General features: G+C 41.0%; 1 protein-coding gene across 3 annotated transcripts in view; it reads right to left on the bottom strand.

Moving 5' to 3' along the window:
- Window positions 1–10343: 10343 nt before the first annotated feature.
- The window catches only part of PPP2R2C (protein phosphatase 2 regulatory subunit Bgamma), a 107388-nt gene continuing 99184 nt past the window's right edge, over window positions 10344–18547 (bottom strand). For 2 of the 3 annotated variants that reach the window (XM_075260787.1, XM_075260797.1), the window contains 2 exons: window positions 18036–18127; window positions 10345–16364 (listed from right to left, as the gene is read on the bottom strand). In XM_075260787.1, the coding sequence (XP_075116888.1) occupies window positions 16073–16364; window positions 18036–18127 (384 nt within the window). In that variant the 3' untranslated portion in view covers window positions 10345–16072. Of the gene's footprint in view, window positions 16365–18035; window positions 18128–18547 lie in introns of all 3 variants that reach the window. The other variant, XM_075260805.1, reaches the window with a different exon arrangement.

Genomic DNA, 18547 nt, shown 5'->3' with positions numbered 1-18547 from the left:
CCTTTTTAAAGATTTCCAACAGTAGCAGCTATAATACTTGTAAAAAAAAAAAGGAAAAAAAAATGTAACAAAGCAATATTACAATAGAATATTCACTTGCTGACAGTATAGTCATTACTAATGCTTGGAGTGTCACTTTAAAAGGCTTTCTTTACAGCTTAAGCATTACTGCACAGTATTCACTAAACCACTATCATTAAATACATGTACATGACCTAAAAGTAAACTTGTTGTGCAAATTACGTGTCTTTAAAGGGATTGTTCAGGTCTTCAAAAACATGGCTGCTTTCTTCTTCTCAGGAAGTGACATCATCTCCCTTGGTCACATGACTGTACTGCAGCTCTGTCCCATTCATTTTAATAGGATTGAGACCTGGCATTGCCATGTGACCAGTGGACGTGATGATCCTGAGAAGAAGGCGGCAGCCATGATTTTGAAGTCCTGCACAACCTCTTTGATGCTGTAGTATACTAGAGAATAAGAACGTTCTGCCTTACACAAGTAGCCATTATAAGCCTGGCCATAGACATTACATTAATTTTGGCCAAACTCGTTGCTCTTAGTGGGATTGGATCAACCCTCTAATGTGTGAGTTAATGTTTTTACTTTCCCCAAATGTCAGGGATCAGGCTGATCTGTTTCAATATGCCCTATCCTGTCTGGAAGTGGCTTATTCCTTTTTCCCTATTGAGAATACATACCGGTACATACTTGGCTGAGCTCAGTGTGCGTGTATTGAGGGTGGAATAGCTCTTGGCTAACAATCTCTGGCTGACTGATACAGTATCTAATGTATATGGCCAGCTTAAGGCTTAAAGGGGTTGAGATGATGAAAACCTGATGGCTTTCTTTTCAAAATGGCACAACCTGTTGTCCATGAGCTGTGTCTAGAGTTGTAGTTCAACCCCATTCAAGTGAATGGGCCTGAGCTGTAATACCAGAGCGCCTGGAAAGAGCCGCCAATACATATACAGACTGCTAATCTTCCCAAATATAAAATTATATTAACAATATTCGGATAAATTTTACTTCCAACCAAAACTTCCCTTGGTGTAAAAATGGTTTCCTTCTTCAATCATCTGTTGTCTTTTCTGTCCTATGAATGCCTGCAGGAAGACTCTCTAGCGCCTCTTCTAATGGTTATGTATTGGCCATGTTCATAACTTAGGAAAAGTGGAACAATTTTTGCAAATTCATCTCAATTTAAAAAAAAATCCATTTTGTGTATTCAGCTCCTTTGCAGACCTGTGTGTTTCTATGGTTACAGACGACTACGGTAATTCTCTGTGTAGTCTGATCCTTATGACTGGGGGGAGAGTATGCAACATATGACGGCATGATGAGATGACGCAGGTTTATTTTATTTTAATGTGTGACCATATATACAAAAAATTATATTACCAAGTCCATTCGATTTAGCTATTTTTTTTTTTTTTTTAATTTTTGAAGCAATACAAACATCATTGTGAAAGTGAACATCCCTTTATAAGAAGGAGTTACTGACTCTATAAGTGGTCTTATTTTACATGCCTCTGAATCACAATAGGTTCTTCACCTAAGGCTAGGTTCACATTTTTGTCGGAGACTCCATCTTCAGTGTCCGCCTGAAATCTCTGGACGAAAAAGTTCTGCACACTTGACCTTTTTAGTCTGGCGTTTTATGTTAAAAATAATGATGGACCCCTCCTGTATAGGCAATGGAGTATGTCAGCCTCTGTTCATATCAGTGATTTTTAACGGTCCGTTTGTCTGTTGCCCTGTTCCTTTGATGGATCAGAACAATGAACATCCAGCACTTGTATGAAGCTCGCCATTGAAAGCTGAGGTGGAGTAAAATGATCTCCGCTAATTCAGCTACATGTTCAGTAATTTTAAAGAGGTCCTGGAATTTTAATTTTTTTCCCCTTTTATAAATAGGCCAGGGGAAGGGGGGAAAAAAAAACATATTCACCTGTTGCCGATGTCTCCCAATGTGCTCCAGTCCTGCTGCTCCGGAGGTTTCCAGCGACAGAAGTCATACTGTGACATCCCGGATCCCTTTTCTTAGTCTGTTGATTGTCCTTAGTGGTCACGTAACCGCGGAGGCCAATTAGAGGCTTAAAGGGGTATTCCCATAACCCTTGTTCACCAATCTGCAGGCTGTCTGTTCTGTTCACTTCCTGGTTTTCTCAGCACATTGGTGGGCGGGGTTTCACTTGCTCTGTTAACTGCTATGTTTGCAGTCAGTAATGAGGGATTGGTTGTAAATGCATTACCACAGTATGAAGCTGATTATAGAAGCTGATGTAGCAGAGCTGGATTTGAGTCAGCTTGCTTTACATACAGAGGTAACGGAATTCTTATCTTAGCCCTTATCAGCCAAATTCAATTAAACTAGAATCAGAAATGCCAGAGCTCTCACCTCCCCCCTCCCCTATCTGAGGAGCACAGTTACTTGTCAGACATACACAGCTCAGAGCTGCTGCAGACCACTCAGCCCCTCCCTCTCCCCTGAGAGCAGGCAGCTATGTCACTTGGGAACTGAGCAGATAAGCCCAGTGGCCATAGAAACTGAGTGTAAACATTGAAGTGAATAAATTAAGATAGCAGCCAAACAAAGCAGTTTTGATAAAGCAATGTATTTAGGAAAAGTCTTAAATCCACATAAACTAGCAGTATAGATAGGATGCTTTTCATGGGACAACCCCTTTAAGTAAAGGACACAGGTAGAGATGTCCTTGTCCTTCAATGAGGCCGCTGATTGGCCTCACCAGTCACGAGCGGCGAGGACTTCTGCTGACAGAAAACACCAGAGCAGCAGGTGTGTGTTAATTTTTTATTTTATTTTTTTTCCCTCCTTCTCTTGGACTAATGGGGAAAAAAAACAAAAACAACTTTTATCCTAGACACCCCCCTTTAAGGCTTTAAGACTGACTGGTTGCTAGGGATGGGCTACCTAACTACAATCGCAATCAAATCCTAGTACAATCAAAGTTGTTAGGCAATGTGTCCCTACCAACTAGTCTCGGATTACTCACAATCAGAGTGCCAGAGCTCCAATCATGTTTTCTTTTTAGTCAATATTTCAGATATTTAATGTGACAAATATATGTCTGGAATCTTTCTCAATAGATTTTAGAATTTCTCGTACAAGTTTCAGACCTGTTCGTGTACGCCTTAACTAGTCTGTCAAAAACTGAGTGAATTTTAACGTAAACTTCTTTTGTATAACCTTGTCAGCATTAAAGGGAACCTGTCGGGTTCATTTGGGAATCTAAAACACCTACATGGCTTTATAGAACTGGGATTTAGTGTCTGAAATAGCTATATTGGCCCCTGCTTAGTGTGTACACCCCGGCTCCGCTGCGCATGCGCCGAGGTATACTTCAGTGTGCTGGTGCCCGGGGAAATACAGGCACTAGGTATGTATAAAGATAAATCTGTAATTCAGGTATGAATAGTGTTACAACAGAGCTAAGATCCCCAGTCCATAAGGATTTGTGAGTGGTTAAGTGTCCCAAATCTCCCCGACAGTTTCCCTATAGGGAGCTATAGGATACATTGGTTGCTTAGTGGATGCTCCAACACAATGTTGTATTAGATGAAGCATGAAGTCTATGACTTGTTCATCGACTGCTCTGATGTAATGATCTTTCTGTATATGGGCTTCTTAGCAGTATGCACTCACAGTATATACAAGTCACTTTCCTTCTCACTCACTTATTGTGTATATATGCTACATTAAAATGGTCTCCGGTGAATTCCCATGAAATGATGCCTTATACTGTAAATTAAAGTTTCAGTCTTTCCACCTTGTTTTGTTCTTTTCTTTTGTGTTTTATGTCTCCAAATTGGTGTCCAGTCTGTTATTGTACCATGAACTCCCAAATGGAATGGTTATGGCAAACACATGATGAATTATTGTGTTCTCCATGACTTATTGGCCATGAAAGTGATCCTTAGGATAGGCCATGAATATTAGATCGGCAGGGGGTCTGATACCCTTTACCCCAGCAGATTATCTGTACGGGGACAGTGTGGTTCCTGGTAATGTGTACATGGAAGCACAAGAATACTATAGATCAGTGATTCCTAAAGTGGTCCACGGGAGACTCGACGGGAATCTCTGGAATATGGTAGAAATGTAGCAGCAGGGGGTCCACCGAAACCGGTAAAATTTTGAAAGTGGTCTACAAGGAAAAAAAGTTTGGCAACCTCTGCTATAGATAGATCTTCCAGATAGCCTAATTAAGGCCCGACATCGAAACGCTGCAGAAAAATCACGTCAGAAACTCATCCGTTTTTTTTTTTGTTTTTTTTCTATTGCATTTTTATTGCGTTCTCCTCTGGACTTTCTGCCCCTATTATACCTATATGGAAAATGCCAGCATTTCTGCAGGTATAATTGACTTGTCATTTTCCAAATGCAAATATGTTTGGATAGCCAGAATCCCATCCACTTTGCTTGTACTGTAAAATGCAGCGTTTTTGCAACATGGGGTTTCAGCTCTAGGAAAAAAAAAAAAAAAACATGTTGTGGATAGGTCATTGGTGTCCATTATTTTTAGATCCTGGACAATTCCTTTAAATCATAGACCTAGAAATCCACTCACAATAGCTTTATCTAATAAAGCAACCACTGACTGTAGAAGCCTAAATTCCGATTAATAGTAAAATCTGTGAACGGTGATTTTTACAACATAGCCAGTAGAGGGCACTATGGAACCACTCCAACTGGACTTGGCTATTTTAGGCGGATTTCACAAGCCTTTATTCTGTTCACGTTGTAAATATGACTTTACTTGTATAAAAATAGAAGATATTCGGTGACATTTTCCTTCCTCCAACAGAATCTAATACTCCATTTGTTAATGCTTATAAGTTTACATACCGCACCGTGCAAATATATTATAGATTGTGATCCATAATTATATGGGATGTCTATTGTTTGTGACACACTAAAGCCACGATGTAGACGCGGCATCCAGGAAGGAAGAGAGGCTAGTAAAAAATGTATGTAGAGCAGCCAATGCCTATGGGGCGGTTATAGCTGGAGGCAACGCAGTAATGAGAAGGCATACGTAACCTGCATCCCAAATGTGTGGGGGTTTAGATGGGAGCCCATCATTCACAGGATTAATGTAGCTTGTCTCTATGGGAAGTCGTGTAGTTATGCTCTACTCCATTATATACAGCTTGACGGAAGTAAGGTGCTGTTCACACAGTGGAAAGTGAAGCAGTCTTCCTTAGATTCCTCTACGCTTTCCAGCCTTGTTTGTCCTATAGTGGAAAGCCAAACCAAAGTGCTTGGACTAATCGACTAGTCTCAGGTCTACACGCCCCCTAAAGGCCAAATAAACAAATTTGCCTATTTTTAAAAAGTTGATTTTTCTGTCTGCCAGGAGTCGCAGACACAAGCAGGACATCTTAGGAAAGTACATGCAAAGCTCAGCAAGGTACTGTGTGTAGGCTGAAAGACTCCCTTTAAAAACAGCGGTCCCCATTATAGTCTATGAGGTCCGTCGGGCTCCATATGTTTCTGCTGTTTTAGTTGTCTACTTACTTGTCCTGTTTTCTCGTCCTCTGACTGACCAGACTAATGGACAGCCCATCACAGCAGTGATCATAGCCTGAGTAGGTACGATCTGGAATCAATGACCCTTTTTCGGAATGTTTTTTTGTGATTAGTTATTAAATAGCGATATTTGGATTTTTTTTTTTTTTACAAAAGAGAAAAAATATTTATTTTTGCTGTATTTTTGTTAAAATAACGCTTAGCATTCCTTTTTTTTATTCATTGTGAATGGGATTGGTGAGGATGAGTATCATTATTGTTTGTTTTTTTTGTCATGCTCATCATTATTTAAGTAAAAAATGTTTCCCTGAAAACCCCTTTAATAGAGGGTCTGTCAACAAAACCCAGCATATCAACCAGGCCTTGCAGATCGATATCTTAGGGTCACCTAAAACTGTGTTTTCTCCTTGAGAATTGATGCATCCATTGCAGAGATGAGCTCTTTGAAGCAATGAGGGTGTTGTTGCTTCCAAGAGGTAACCCTCATTGCTCATCAGTCCATACGTTCAGTCTAAAATTATGGTATATGTTCTATAAAAGCAAATTATGCCACTGCAGTGGGGCCATTATTGTGTTGGCATCCGTCGTCTTAACTGGTGTCCAAAACCTTCCAATTTTCTCTGTAGCCCTCACCATTCCTGAACAACAAGCGCAGTTAGTTTTGATGCCTAATGTGATATTTAAGCTCTGTAATGTCAGAAGGGTGGTGTCAGGCAGGGGGCGTGATTCAATTCTCCAATCAGAGGCAGCCAGTGGCAGAGCTGAGTCACACCCCTTGTCTGCTCCTGCCTGACACCGCCCTCCTGACACAACAGAACCTAAATAGTATATCAGGCACCAAAACTAACAGCACTTATTGCTTGTTAATGGTGGGGGCTAGAGAAAATATTCCAACCCTGCCAGAATTGGTGGAATAGTTTTTAATAAATGATATAAAGAACTGGACTTGGTGGAGGTTGCAAAAGGTTCTCTTAAAGCTGGCCCTGCTCTTGCACTAGCTGTCAGTCCAATGCTCATTTGAGTGACAAATACTTTGGCTATAGTTTGGATATACTGTATTCTTAAAAGGAAAATGGGATTAAACTGTTGCTAGACGCCTATAGGGGTTGCTTATCTGCCGCAAAAGAATTGGGATCTGAAATTCAACATACCCAATCCTCCTTTCACCTGACATCTGTGAGGTGTCCAGTGGTGTAGGTACTGTCATAGCAGCTATAGTGACTGTCACTGGGCCTTGGGGGGCCCCCCTGGAGGAAGGAAGGTGTAGCGGAGGCAGCTGTGAGCAGAAGAGGGGATCGGTAACTAAGGATGCGGTAGCAAAAGTATTTGTTGAGCGAACCCCAGCAAATACTGCTATTATTATATTCTCGGGACCACAAGAATAATGAGACCCAGGGAAGGTGAGTGAACATATAAACCAGTGTTACTCACCTCCTGAGCTCTGGTGTGACTCCCTGCTGTCTTTAGGCCACTGTAGTGACTTCACGTCATAGAAGAGGACAAGACTTTTCAGACCCCAGAGTATAAGTAGCTCGTGGGTGGTGTACCTCAAAAATTTCAGGTTCATTATACTGTCTGGAGGCCACTTTGGTAAAGTATGTTGAAGTGGGGTGTTATACTGTGTAGGGGCCAGGATGGAAGGCACTATGCTATGGGGAGGGGGTTGGTAGGCTGAAGTCAAAACTTTGCTATGGGACCAGTATTAGGGTGCATTCACACGATGTAACGTACAGCGTGATCTGGCACGTATACGACGTGTCAGAGTTTGCACGCCATAATGTTCCCATTCATTTCAATGGGAGTTAGGATCATATATGCCGCGTTATTTTGCCAGATGACGCTGCATGTTACATCGTGTGAATGCACCGCTACTTACGGCCCTGGGCAACACTAAACTCGTTGGCTTAATTTGGTGACCTAAGAGAGTAGTGCTCTTCTTGGATGACTTTCATCTGGGTAGGGACTATATACTTATTTCCATTAAAAAAAAACACCTTATTCATTTCAATCCGAGTGATAAAAAGACCATTTCTATCTTTTGGTTGAGAGCTGTTGAGATTTCTTTCTTACAAATTCAATATAACCCTGACTTTCTGTATCCGACCCCAGACCTCTAGAGTCTTCTTATGTCCAGCTTTGAGTCTCTAACAATAACTGTTAAGTAGGTCATTTCTTGTATAGAAGCGTATAAGCGTTCTTTCCTGAGTATCCATTTCATGCACAACGTGGCGTCTGCTATTTTTATACACGTCTAGGCCTAGAGATCTTCTCCGAGAATGTGTCCCCACCAGAGTCCTGCCCTCATCACTTCCAGTAGTCTGGATCGCCTACAGTCCTCACCACTTGATAACCAGGTGCTGGCAGAAATTCGCAGTGAGAAGTCGCATCAAGCCGCTGCCTTAAGTCTTTCTGTGCTCCTCTGGAGGCCGAGAAACGTGTAATTCACTGCTTCTTGTCGACAGTTGAGACACTTTGATCCTAGATGGCGTGCGGCATGTCATGGTGGGTTGTCTAATCTGACAAAGCTCAAATCACACAGTTGTGCCTCCGAATATGGGCAGACTCCTCGAGGCTATTATTAGGCTATTGCTGTCACAATAGGTTAAAAAAATATTCTCGAGAAGTGTGGAGTTTTTAGGATATTATAAGAACCGGAGGCCTGGAGCAAATGCTAAATAGAGAAGCTCGGGAGTAAAAAAACGACGGATTATCGGGAGTTTACAAGAAAGTAAACCCTGCTATTAATGCTACATGTTACAAGCCATGCGTGAAGCGTCTCTGAATAGGCTTGACAAAAACTTCTACAGGATTGGGCCTGCTCAGTATGTTATTTGTCTTCATGTTGTGTTGGTAGTTGACATCTATGAAATCTAAGCAATAAGTGAGAATCCTTTTGATTTTGAAACTATTTTTGGAATTTTTTGACCTAGTGACAAAAAAAAAAAAAAAAAAAAAATTTTTTGAACTCATTCTTTGTCTTAAAGCTTCCGTCCAAAAACAGTGCCACACTGGCATATAGGTTGTAGCTAGTATTACAGCTCAGTCCCACTGAAGTAAGCAGAGTTGAGTAGCAATATCACAGACAATCTGTGGACAAGTGTAGTGGTGTTTTTGGAAGAAATTATTATTTTTTATTTGTTAAATTTGGTACAACTTCTTTAAATTTATTCACAGTTTTGCAAAGCACTGAATACTTTAGATTCTGTAGCAATATCTAATAGGATATGACATGGATGTCCACTTTCACCAGTTAATAGTCAACCTTATGATTAACGTCTGGCACAGAATATCAGGAAAAATGATCTAATCAAGGGTGCTGTCAAGTCATGTGAGCAGTATCATAAGGACAGGGCCCCACATTATGAAAACGCCGCGTTTTACAGTACCTGCAAAGTGGATGGGATTCTGCTAATCCCACCCACATATTGCTATTATGGTGCTATTCTGATGCGGCTTCCGACAGTCACGGCTTCCCGCGCCGGAGTAGGCCCAAATGAATGGTCCTAGTACAGAGGTTGCTGATTCAGCTGTGGAATCCACCTGAAGAAAGGGCAGCTCGCTTCTTTTTTTTTTTTTTTTTAGGGAGGGGGAACATGCCGCTCACGGAAAAAAGTAAGCTGGCGGTCTACATAGACCTCTATTGTGAGGGGGTGGATTCTGACGTGGATTCAGTGCCAAAATCCGCCCCCTCTTGCCCCATGTGAACGAGCCCTGACTGTTTCCCTATAGGTTTAATATGGACAGAAATTCCCAAATGTGAAAAGCACTTGTGAAAAAAGTGCGTTTCCGCCACAGTATTTTCTGCAGTGATTTTTGGCTGCGGCTCGCTATGTGGGGCCTTGGCCTAAGGGGACATGAACCATAAATGTTGTCCCCCTAGAAAAATAAACAATTGGGCAAATTTGCTAACTCTTGTATAATATTTAGACAGCAACGACAGTCTAAAGATGCCCCAAATTTATCAAAATGGCTCACTCTGCATGATAAATTTGGCGTATTGTCCTTCTGTCTAACTTTACACCACCTTTTGGTTTGTGTCAAAATTTTGGGCAAAAATTTTGGCACACATTTCGGGGCATTTTTTAAACTATGCCCCCTTTTCCACTAATCTGTACTCCTTGTCAAGTGAGGAACAAAAAGTGTCTAATGCATAAATATGGTGCAAGGGCATGTCCCCCAGTTTTTGGTGCAAATTGAATTGTGGCACATTTGGGGGATATTTATCAACGTATCAATACCAGTTTTCTGGTGTAGATGGCTGACAATGTGGCACATCTTAGGCACAAGGACCTTTCTTGCCCAACAGATGCCCCACACCCCCCTTCTGCCCCGGGGCGGGGATGTCTCGGCTTGACATATATAACTCACACCAGATTTGTAGCATGAGTTATACAGGTTCCTGACTGCTGTAGATTTAATTTCTGGCACATGGCTGTCCTCTTGATTTACTAAGAGGATGGAGCCTCTTGATATGTCGCCAGTTGGGGCCTTTATTAAGCCTGGCATAGTAAATGACAGCCTTAATAAATCTGCCCCATAGCTTTAGCCACCTCTACCAATGTTCCAGTCCAAAGGATCAGGACAGTTCTATTAATTTTATATGGAAATTACTGTCATACCTTGGTTAAAAATAGTTGTCGTAAGTCTACGTTTACCGTGTCTCTATCACATTGTCCACCTGAAAATGAGACCGTTGGAGCACTTTTTCCTCTGCTGGTCTCAGTTTCAAAACGACGGACCCCATTATAGTCGTGTGCTACCACTATTTTAGCATTCCATCTCTCGACTGTCCTGGTCCTTTGGATCGGAACAACGGGGATGCTATGATAGCATGAACCTAGCGTAACCTTAATTTCACAGCATGCATTCCTACCATATTCATGTCCAGGTTATGAATGAAGCAACTCTTTTCCCTCTATCCCAGCGAGAAGTGCCAGCACGCTCTCACTCGCAGTTAACTGTGTCATTCCATTCAACCAAATAACTGGGAACAAGCAAAAAATGGAATAACCACAATACTTCACTTTAAAATAACCCTTGTTATTGAGACCACACACAAATAGGTCAGACCTTATCTGCTCAGTTCACATCATTCATTTGTCCATGGTACTAGAACAATCTTTAAAATTATAATTTTTTTTGTTTTTTTTTTACAGAAGAAAAAAAGCTTACATCGGTTCAGTAAATATATACATATATTGTCCAGAATAAGTACATTATACAGTATAAACAGACATTCCTCATTTCCTTGAACAAAAGCTGACACATTTTATATTGTGTGCAGTATGGCTGAAAATTGGTGCACATGCTGTTGTGCTTCACACATATATACATAAGGTTAGAAAAAGTAGAACATACACATTGTATGTATCACTTTAACATACAGGAAACTGAGATAGATATAAAAAGTTTTGCTTGTTGCGCTTGAAAGCAGCAGCCGTTTCCCTCAAACCAAACTATAAAACATGCATATGTACAGGAGCCCATGGGCTCTAGAAAGGCGTATAATACACGATGGGACTAATTCATCAAAACTAGACATGTGGGGTGTTGCCCTTATCAACCATTCGTAATCCAGCTGTTGTATTTGAATTGAAAACAACCATACCTGATTTGTTGCTATGGTCAACACGATCCGTTATGTCAACTAGTCTTGATCAATAAGGCCTCATTTTTTTTAAAGGGAACCTGTCAGAGGAGCTGTCACCTATGGGCACAATTTCTACTATTGAACAACCTCTTAAAGTGCCCCTCGGGGGCGGGAAATTAGCTGTGACATGCTCCTCCCAGGAACTAGAAACAAGGCATGTCCTCTATGCCCCGCCCCTCTGTGATTTCTTTTAGACAATTAGCAAAGCTGATAGTGGTCTGTATTCCTGACTATTTAGTACCAAGACTCATCATGGGGGACAAGACTTGTTTCTTCTGATGCCCAGAGGGGCACTTTAAGGAGCCATTTAATGCTTGCCACTGCGCTCACCGTTTCAGGTTGTATTAGGGCAGTGTAAAGACACCCTAATCTGAAGGTAACAGATACCCTTTAAAAGTGATCGGTTGCTAAGGGAGTTTTCACATGGCAATATTTTCAGGGCAATTCTAACTAAAAACAGGAACTAATTCATCTAGGACTATATTCACGTGACTGTGCCAGTGTGGCATCCATGGTTTTCACTGACCCATTGACTGGCAATGAAAGTCGGATCCGTGAAAATGGAGCCGTGTTTCTAATCTGTCAATCAGTAGGGCATGCTCTACTTTTTCACAGACCATGGAGAGCACATGGCCATTTTTCACGTGTGAATAGAGTCCAAGGCAGTGGTCTACAACCGGTGACACTCCAGATTGAATAGCACCATGTCCGCAGGGGAATCCTGAAAGGTGCAGTTTCACAACAGTCCAATGTCGGAGACCACTGCACTAGTGAGAAATATGCAACTGAAGATATAGCCATGCGAACACATCCTTATACCCAATGAAGGCCGCCATTTTGTGGACCAAACAATAAGAAACTGCTCATTTGATACCTCTTAAAAATGAGTCAGCTCTCTTAGATATCAGTACGACAATACCTTAGTAATGTTTGTAGGTATTCAGAGGCTTCAACAAAATGGCGGCCTCCATCGCATGTAGGTGGAAAGTCCACTATATTCCTGTGACTAAATTCTCACAGAATTGGGTTTATAAATGTAAACATTTTTTTTTTTTAAAGATTTTCTCTGGATTTCAGAAGCGCATTGGAAATTTTATATATTGAACTGCATAGAGACGGTGAACTTCATGAGAGTTTCATCTACACTTCTCCCATGTTTAATGTAACCAAGCAGCCATTGTGTCCCGCGCCGCGGCACGTCACAGATAAGTAAGCAATATACGGTAATCCTGAAATAAATGTATAAAATGCTTTAATGAGCAAAACTGAGCCGCAGCTTTAAGAAAAAAATCGTTTTCTATTTGGTGCGTAAAAAGCATGCAGCGAGACCTTATATAGTTCACAATGAATCAGAAACAGGAATTTTTTTTTTCCATAGCTTTGTTTCCCCAAATTTTATTGTGACTCATAAATTTACATCTCTGAATTTATTAAAAATAAAATATTTAAAGGGGAAGTCCACCTAAATTCTTGTGAGATGATATTAGTCTCTGGTTTCCAAATTAAACAGTGCAGGGTTCCATATTGGTCCCTGAACCCTTTGGAGGCCTCATCTATTGGAACGAATTGAGAGATTGACCACGTTGACCAAATTGAGCAGTTTGAGAAATGAAAGCTGAGTGCTGATTGGTTGCTATGGACAACAAAGGGGCTTTATTAGCATAACCGAAGAAAAAACATTTGGGATTGCCAAAGCAGAGAATGGTTGGGGGTGGGAGTGGGGTATGTGGTTTGGGGGTACGTGCGTCCTTGGGGTCTCGTCGTTCTTGTTTGGGATGTGTGGGTATGGGTGGGTGGTGGGGGTTAAATAGTCTTTGGGGTCTCATCTTCCTCTTGTTTGGTGGCAGCTGGACACGTATTGGGCAGTGATCTCCACAGTGGCCTCCTTCTCCCAGTAGGATGATAGAGTGCCAGTGTAAAAATTTAAGCTACACGGTGATTGGTTCCTTTGGGTCTAAGGACTGGCAAAGGGGCTTGGGTTCTTTCTAGGGGTTAGTTTACATTCTTTAAACGTACAAAGGTGTACGTTCAAAGAATGGTGCAAACTGTATATCGCAGCGATTGCCAACAGCATGCCTCCCAATTTTCAAAGGACATGGTTAGGGACAGAATGTGTGGAACATTTAGCCCCAGCAAATCCATATTGACTCTATTCATTTCCATCCAGTTCTCTTTGTGGCCCCCACATCATAATGTCCCCCCCACTGTATAAAGTCCCTCTCATGGTGCACCCACTGTATAATGTCACCCTCCAGCTCCCTCTGCAGTATAATGCCCCCTCCAGCTGCCCTTCATACAGTAAAGTCCCTCTCCTTGTGTGCCCACTGTATAATGTCCTCTTTCCGAGTATAAAATTCCACTCCAGCTTACCCCCACAGTCCAAACACAGATGAATTGAATCCGGGACATACCTTCCGCCAATCGGGACAACTTAAAATCTACGACTGTCTTGCTGAAACCAAGATGGTTGGGAGGTACCCAAGGGTGTCTTTTAAACCACTTTTTGTAAAAAAAAAAAAATGTTTAGTAGGGGCGCCCCGAGGAAATTCTATTTCCCAGATGTGTTCTGCATCTGAAAAGGTTGCGAAACCCTAGTATATCTCTATCGTTACCTAAATCTGCTACTAAACAGTACAAGATACCATTGCCTTGACAAGCCTAGCCTTCAATACGTCAAAAATACCGTAAACGTATACCAGACCAATGTATACAAAAAGTATATAAATTTGGTTATGTTGTCATATAGGCCGAACATACACAACAAGATGTTTCTCAGTCTTCGTATTTGGAAAAAATTATAGGCGTCAATTGGTAGGCCCGAACCAATCTCATATCATGATTTTAGGTGGACTTCTCCTTAAATAAGAGTTGGCCTAGGTCACGTTTCACGCCACGTGACTCTCTTGTATACCCCTGATGTAAGGACGCTTCACAAATAGTCTATCTGTATCAGAGGTATTTCTTCGGTTTCTTTTAAGTTCAGGGGCCCTAACAAGATCAGTAATAGGGCCACCATCTACCATATGCCAGTTATTATACTCATGTCTTCTTACATGAAACAGGGGCTGTTGGGCCCCCCTCAGGTACTAGGGCCCGGGTGCAACTGTTTCCACTGCACCCCCATAACCCTGATGCCTCTCAAAGGTTCTGGTGGCATAATGGTCTGGAATAATTTTTACGTATTCTATTACATTACGTAGCAGATTCATGACCTATTATTCTAGTTCTATTATTGTACTATTGTTATATTGTACTTTACGTTCACTCTAGTGGAAAATTATTTCCCGACACCTTTTTTTTTTTTTCGTATAATTTTACATGATTCACATGTAATTTAATTAAGAAACCCAACGTTGCAAAACTTTGCTGCATCGAATGTTAAGCGTCGATCTTTTTGATGTAAATTATATATATTTACATATATTTTAATATTAATGGAGTAAGCACAAGCTTCCAGTACCTGAATTTACACATGCAAAGATGGATTTCATTTTTTGTTCCCCCTTATTTGGTATGTATTATTTAGCCACATGGGGAAAATATTAATTTCACTGCATGTTGAAGTATAGGATAAACTTGAGTTTTCTCATAATATGGTTCATGCATGTTGTTTTTTTTATTTTTGTATTTTTTTTTTACTACATTATGATGATGCAATATACAGACATGTAATATTATGTCAATTTTATAATATAATTTATCCTTCTCGTCTACACAATTTCTTTTCGCATCCAAATTTTTTGTTGGTTACTCATGGCTGCCATCAGAAATTTTTGAGTCCCATATGGGTTAGGGTCTTTGATTTCCCTAAAATCTCCTACCATTGTGTAGATTTGGCACCCCTTTGAGGAATACTGCTATACTCCCACAACTTTACACCTGTTAGTACAGTATGGTATGTTGTTGGCATGGTTGGTACATCTTTGACTATAACAAATTAGACAGGGTTGAGGGGATATCGTCACTCCATAAGGAGAGAACCACCATTTAGGTGTGTGGAGTCTTATTAAGCCATAAGCGCTCCACTGTGCAAAGGAGATCAGTCCTCTCTGCGCCAAGCTGATGAGATGCAAATACATCGAAACAGCTGTCTTTGGCTGAGAGACTGTATCTGGTATAATCCCAACATCATTGCAAACAAAGGCCTCTGAGAAGGTCGGCAGGTTGTTTGACTGAGACTCTGTCTTCCTAATTACATCATGGGAGATAGACTTGCACATTCTCAGTCAGCTCCCTCTATTGGTGTGCATACTTGAGGCACTGGCATCCTAATTACATCATGGAAGTCAGATTTGCATATTCTTCCCATATAACAAATTAGACTTACATGTGACAAGTCAAATTTTGTGCCCCATGACGCAACTGGTGGTTAGAGGCCTATAAATGCCCATTTGGGACTATTATTTGCCTGGGCTCATGATAGCATTGCCACCTGTACGGTCTTGTAGCCCCAATTTTACCAAAATTTTTTCTTTTAAATTAAATGATGACGTCATATTCATATATTTTCACTTTTATGGCCCTGAACATGTTGAATTTTTTAAATATAATATATAGTCCCATACTAAAACCAAACTGTTGTATCCTTTTAAACAATCTTTTTGGCTTTTTGAGTTCGACCTTTTTGTCTTCGATCTTTTTGCTGCAAAGCTTGTATACTATACTATGATACAAGAAAATAAATAAATTAAAAGAACAATGGGCAGTGGAGAAAAGAAGGAGATCCCCACTGTTTGAGGTTTATCTGTACAAGACATTTAGAAAGACCATTATAATAATTCCATCACCAGAGACTATCCTGGACAGGTCATCAAAACATGATGCCTTTGGGAAGGTCGGTTGAGAAATTACAAAAAAATTGGTAATCCTAGTGCATATCTGAGTTCACTTTATCCTGAAATATATACAGATTGTTTGTCGCTGCTATGGCAATGATGTTCTCAGTGGGATGCCAAGCCGTGTGCAAGATCTTCTTGGTGAAGTCCAGACTATCCACACTTATGTCATCTTTCCGTCTCTTGCCACCAACGCACACTCTACGGGGTTTAAGGACTGCTCGTGGTTTGCTACTTTCTCGTGAAGCTTCTAAGGTGACATCTCGTTTCGTGTTGCGGTCAAACATTCGGAAGAAGTTATTGTACGCCCCAGTCATGATGACACTAAAGGAAACCAAAGGAAATGTGATCTTCTGTGGTTAAAAAAAACACTCTATAGATAAGAAAAAAATATACTCGGGGTCCATTCACACGGAGTAACATGCCGCGTGATGTGGCATGTATACGGTGTGTGAGACTTTGCGCGCCGTAAAAGCTCCCATTGATTTCAATGGGAGCTTTTACGGCGCGCAAAGTCTCACACGCCGTATACGTGCCACATCACGCGGCACGTTACTCCGTGTGAATGGACCCTAATACAAATAATGTACATTTCACAGTCTGTGGTCTTTCTCTTTGAACACAGTCTCTTTGTCTCTAAAGGAGTGTTCCCACATGGGAATTTGACACAGAATCAGCTAGCGCAAAAAAATAAGCGTCCTGCTTGTTCTTCAGGCACATTCCATCTGAGAATTTCCATTAAAATACACCTTTTTCCGTCAGTATGGAATTTGTCAAAATCCACTTGTGGAATTTGGATTTTGGCCCTGTCCAATAAAGGCAAAATACTATAGCACTCTTCTCCAAATTTTGCTTCAAGCCCCGCTTCAAATTCAGCGTCAAAATCCTCCTGTGTTTTTGACAAGCAGAAAAATTTGCTTCAAATTCCTGAATCGGAATTTTTTTGCTTGACAAATTTAGCGTCAAATTCCTACACGTGAACACTCATAAGGGTGTGTTCACAAAACAGAGAGAAAGAGAAATTTAAGGTATAGCTCCACCTCAAATTTCTCTTCACTTTCCGTCCATCTGCTTAGGCTCAGATAGATGACTGTAATCTGCAGAATGGATTGTATCATGGGTTCTGTGTCAGAATCACTCATAGAATTTGCCTTTAGACTGAGCAGGACGCTTATTTTTTACAACATCCTTTTTCGGTCTCTGGTTCCCATTGAATTTAACTGGTGGCAGATTCAGGGCAGAATCTGTCTCAAAATCAGCGGCTCGTAAATTCCAATTCTTTGGATGTATCGCCATTTTCCAGTCTTTACAAAATTACGTTGAATGTTTGTAATACTGATACTACATTCCTGCACATGACTATGGTTAAAAGGGTTTTCTGAGACTTTTTAATTGAGAACCAATTAAATTGAAGATTCATGGGGGTCTGACACCCGGGACTACCACAGATCAGCTGTTTCAAGCAGCAACAGCACTCCCTAAGCACTGCTTACACTCCAAAGGCCATGTGACATCACGTTAATTGGTTATATGGCCTGACTGCAACTCAGTCCCATTCAACTGAATAGGCTAAGCTGCAATAAAAAAAACACAACCATTGTACAGATGTGGCACTGTCCTTGGTAAGTGCTGAAGAGGCTGCATCATTCACCTGACCGCTGCAGCTTCTACGAACAAGTGATTGGCTGGCGGACCCCCGTGTCACGCCCATGACAATCTTTAATTGATAGGTCATCAACTATAAAGTCTGGAAAACTCCTCTAATTGCCAAAGTACGCCAAAAATTGATCACCAAGAAGTCACCAACAATGAAGTGTTAACTCATGGTAGAACTTTGTCAACTCCTGATGTCTGGCCCTTCCAGATTTACATTGACTTTGAGATTTGGCGCATGCCGAAATTATGGATCAAATCACTTGACTGTACGGCATATATTCTCAACTTTTTATTGTCGGTAGATATAAAATCTTCTAGCTTCTCTATGGTGGCACTTACCTATCAGATCCATTCCAGGCACACTCAAACTTGTCAAATATGCAGTCATTCTCATACAGGGAACATAACTTGCTTCTAAGGTAATCGTGAACCTGTAGGATGAGAGAAAATATTACAGGTTTCCATCATTATGATTCATCATTTCATCGGGTTTCCAGAATTCCAATTTATTGGGATTCGTTGGCCTAAGTAAGAAGGTTAATGGAGTCTTGTGAAATTGCATAAGCCCAATTGGGGGACATCCTGTACTTGGGTGTTACTGTATTCCGAGACTTTAGCAATGCATCTGTGAGGCACATCCAGAAATACTTAATAGATCCAGTGACCCTCTTACACCCCATGCACATGAGCAGGTGTGCTTCCGATGTGGCACCATGTTTGCAGCAGAATGCACTCGGATGAGACTAGGAGTGACATGAGTGTCATCTAAGTGATTTCCGTGATGCACTCCCCTATGAGACGTCCAATCCATTTTGTTCCAATAACAGAAATGACTATAGAGCAGGTCCTAT

The sequence above is a fragment of the Leptodactylus fuscus genome, chromosome 1 (genome assembly GCF_031893055.1).
Source record: "Leptodactylus fuscus isolate aLepFus1 chromosome 1, aLepFus1.hap2, whole genome shotgun sequence".
Taxonomy (NCBI): Eukaryota; Metazoa; Chordata; class Amphibia; order Anura; family Leptodactylidae; genus Leptodactylus; species Leptodactylus fuscus.
The sequence above is the reverse complement of the archived record's forward strand: the minus strand, read 5'-3'. Positions and strand labels throughout refer to the sequence as shown.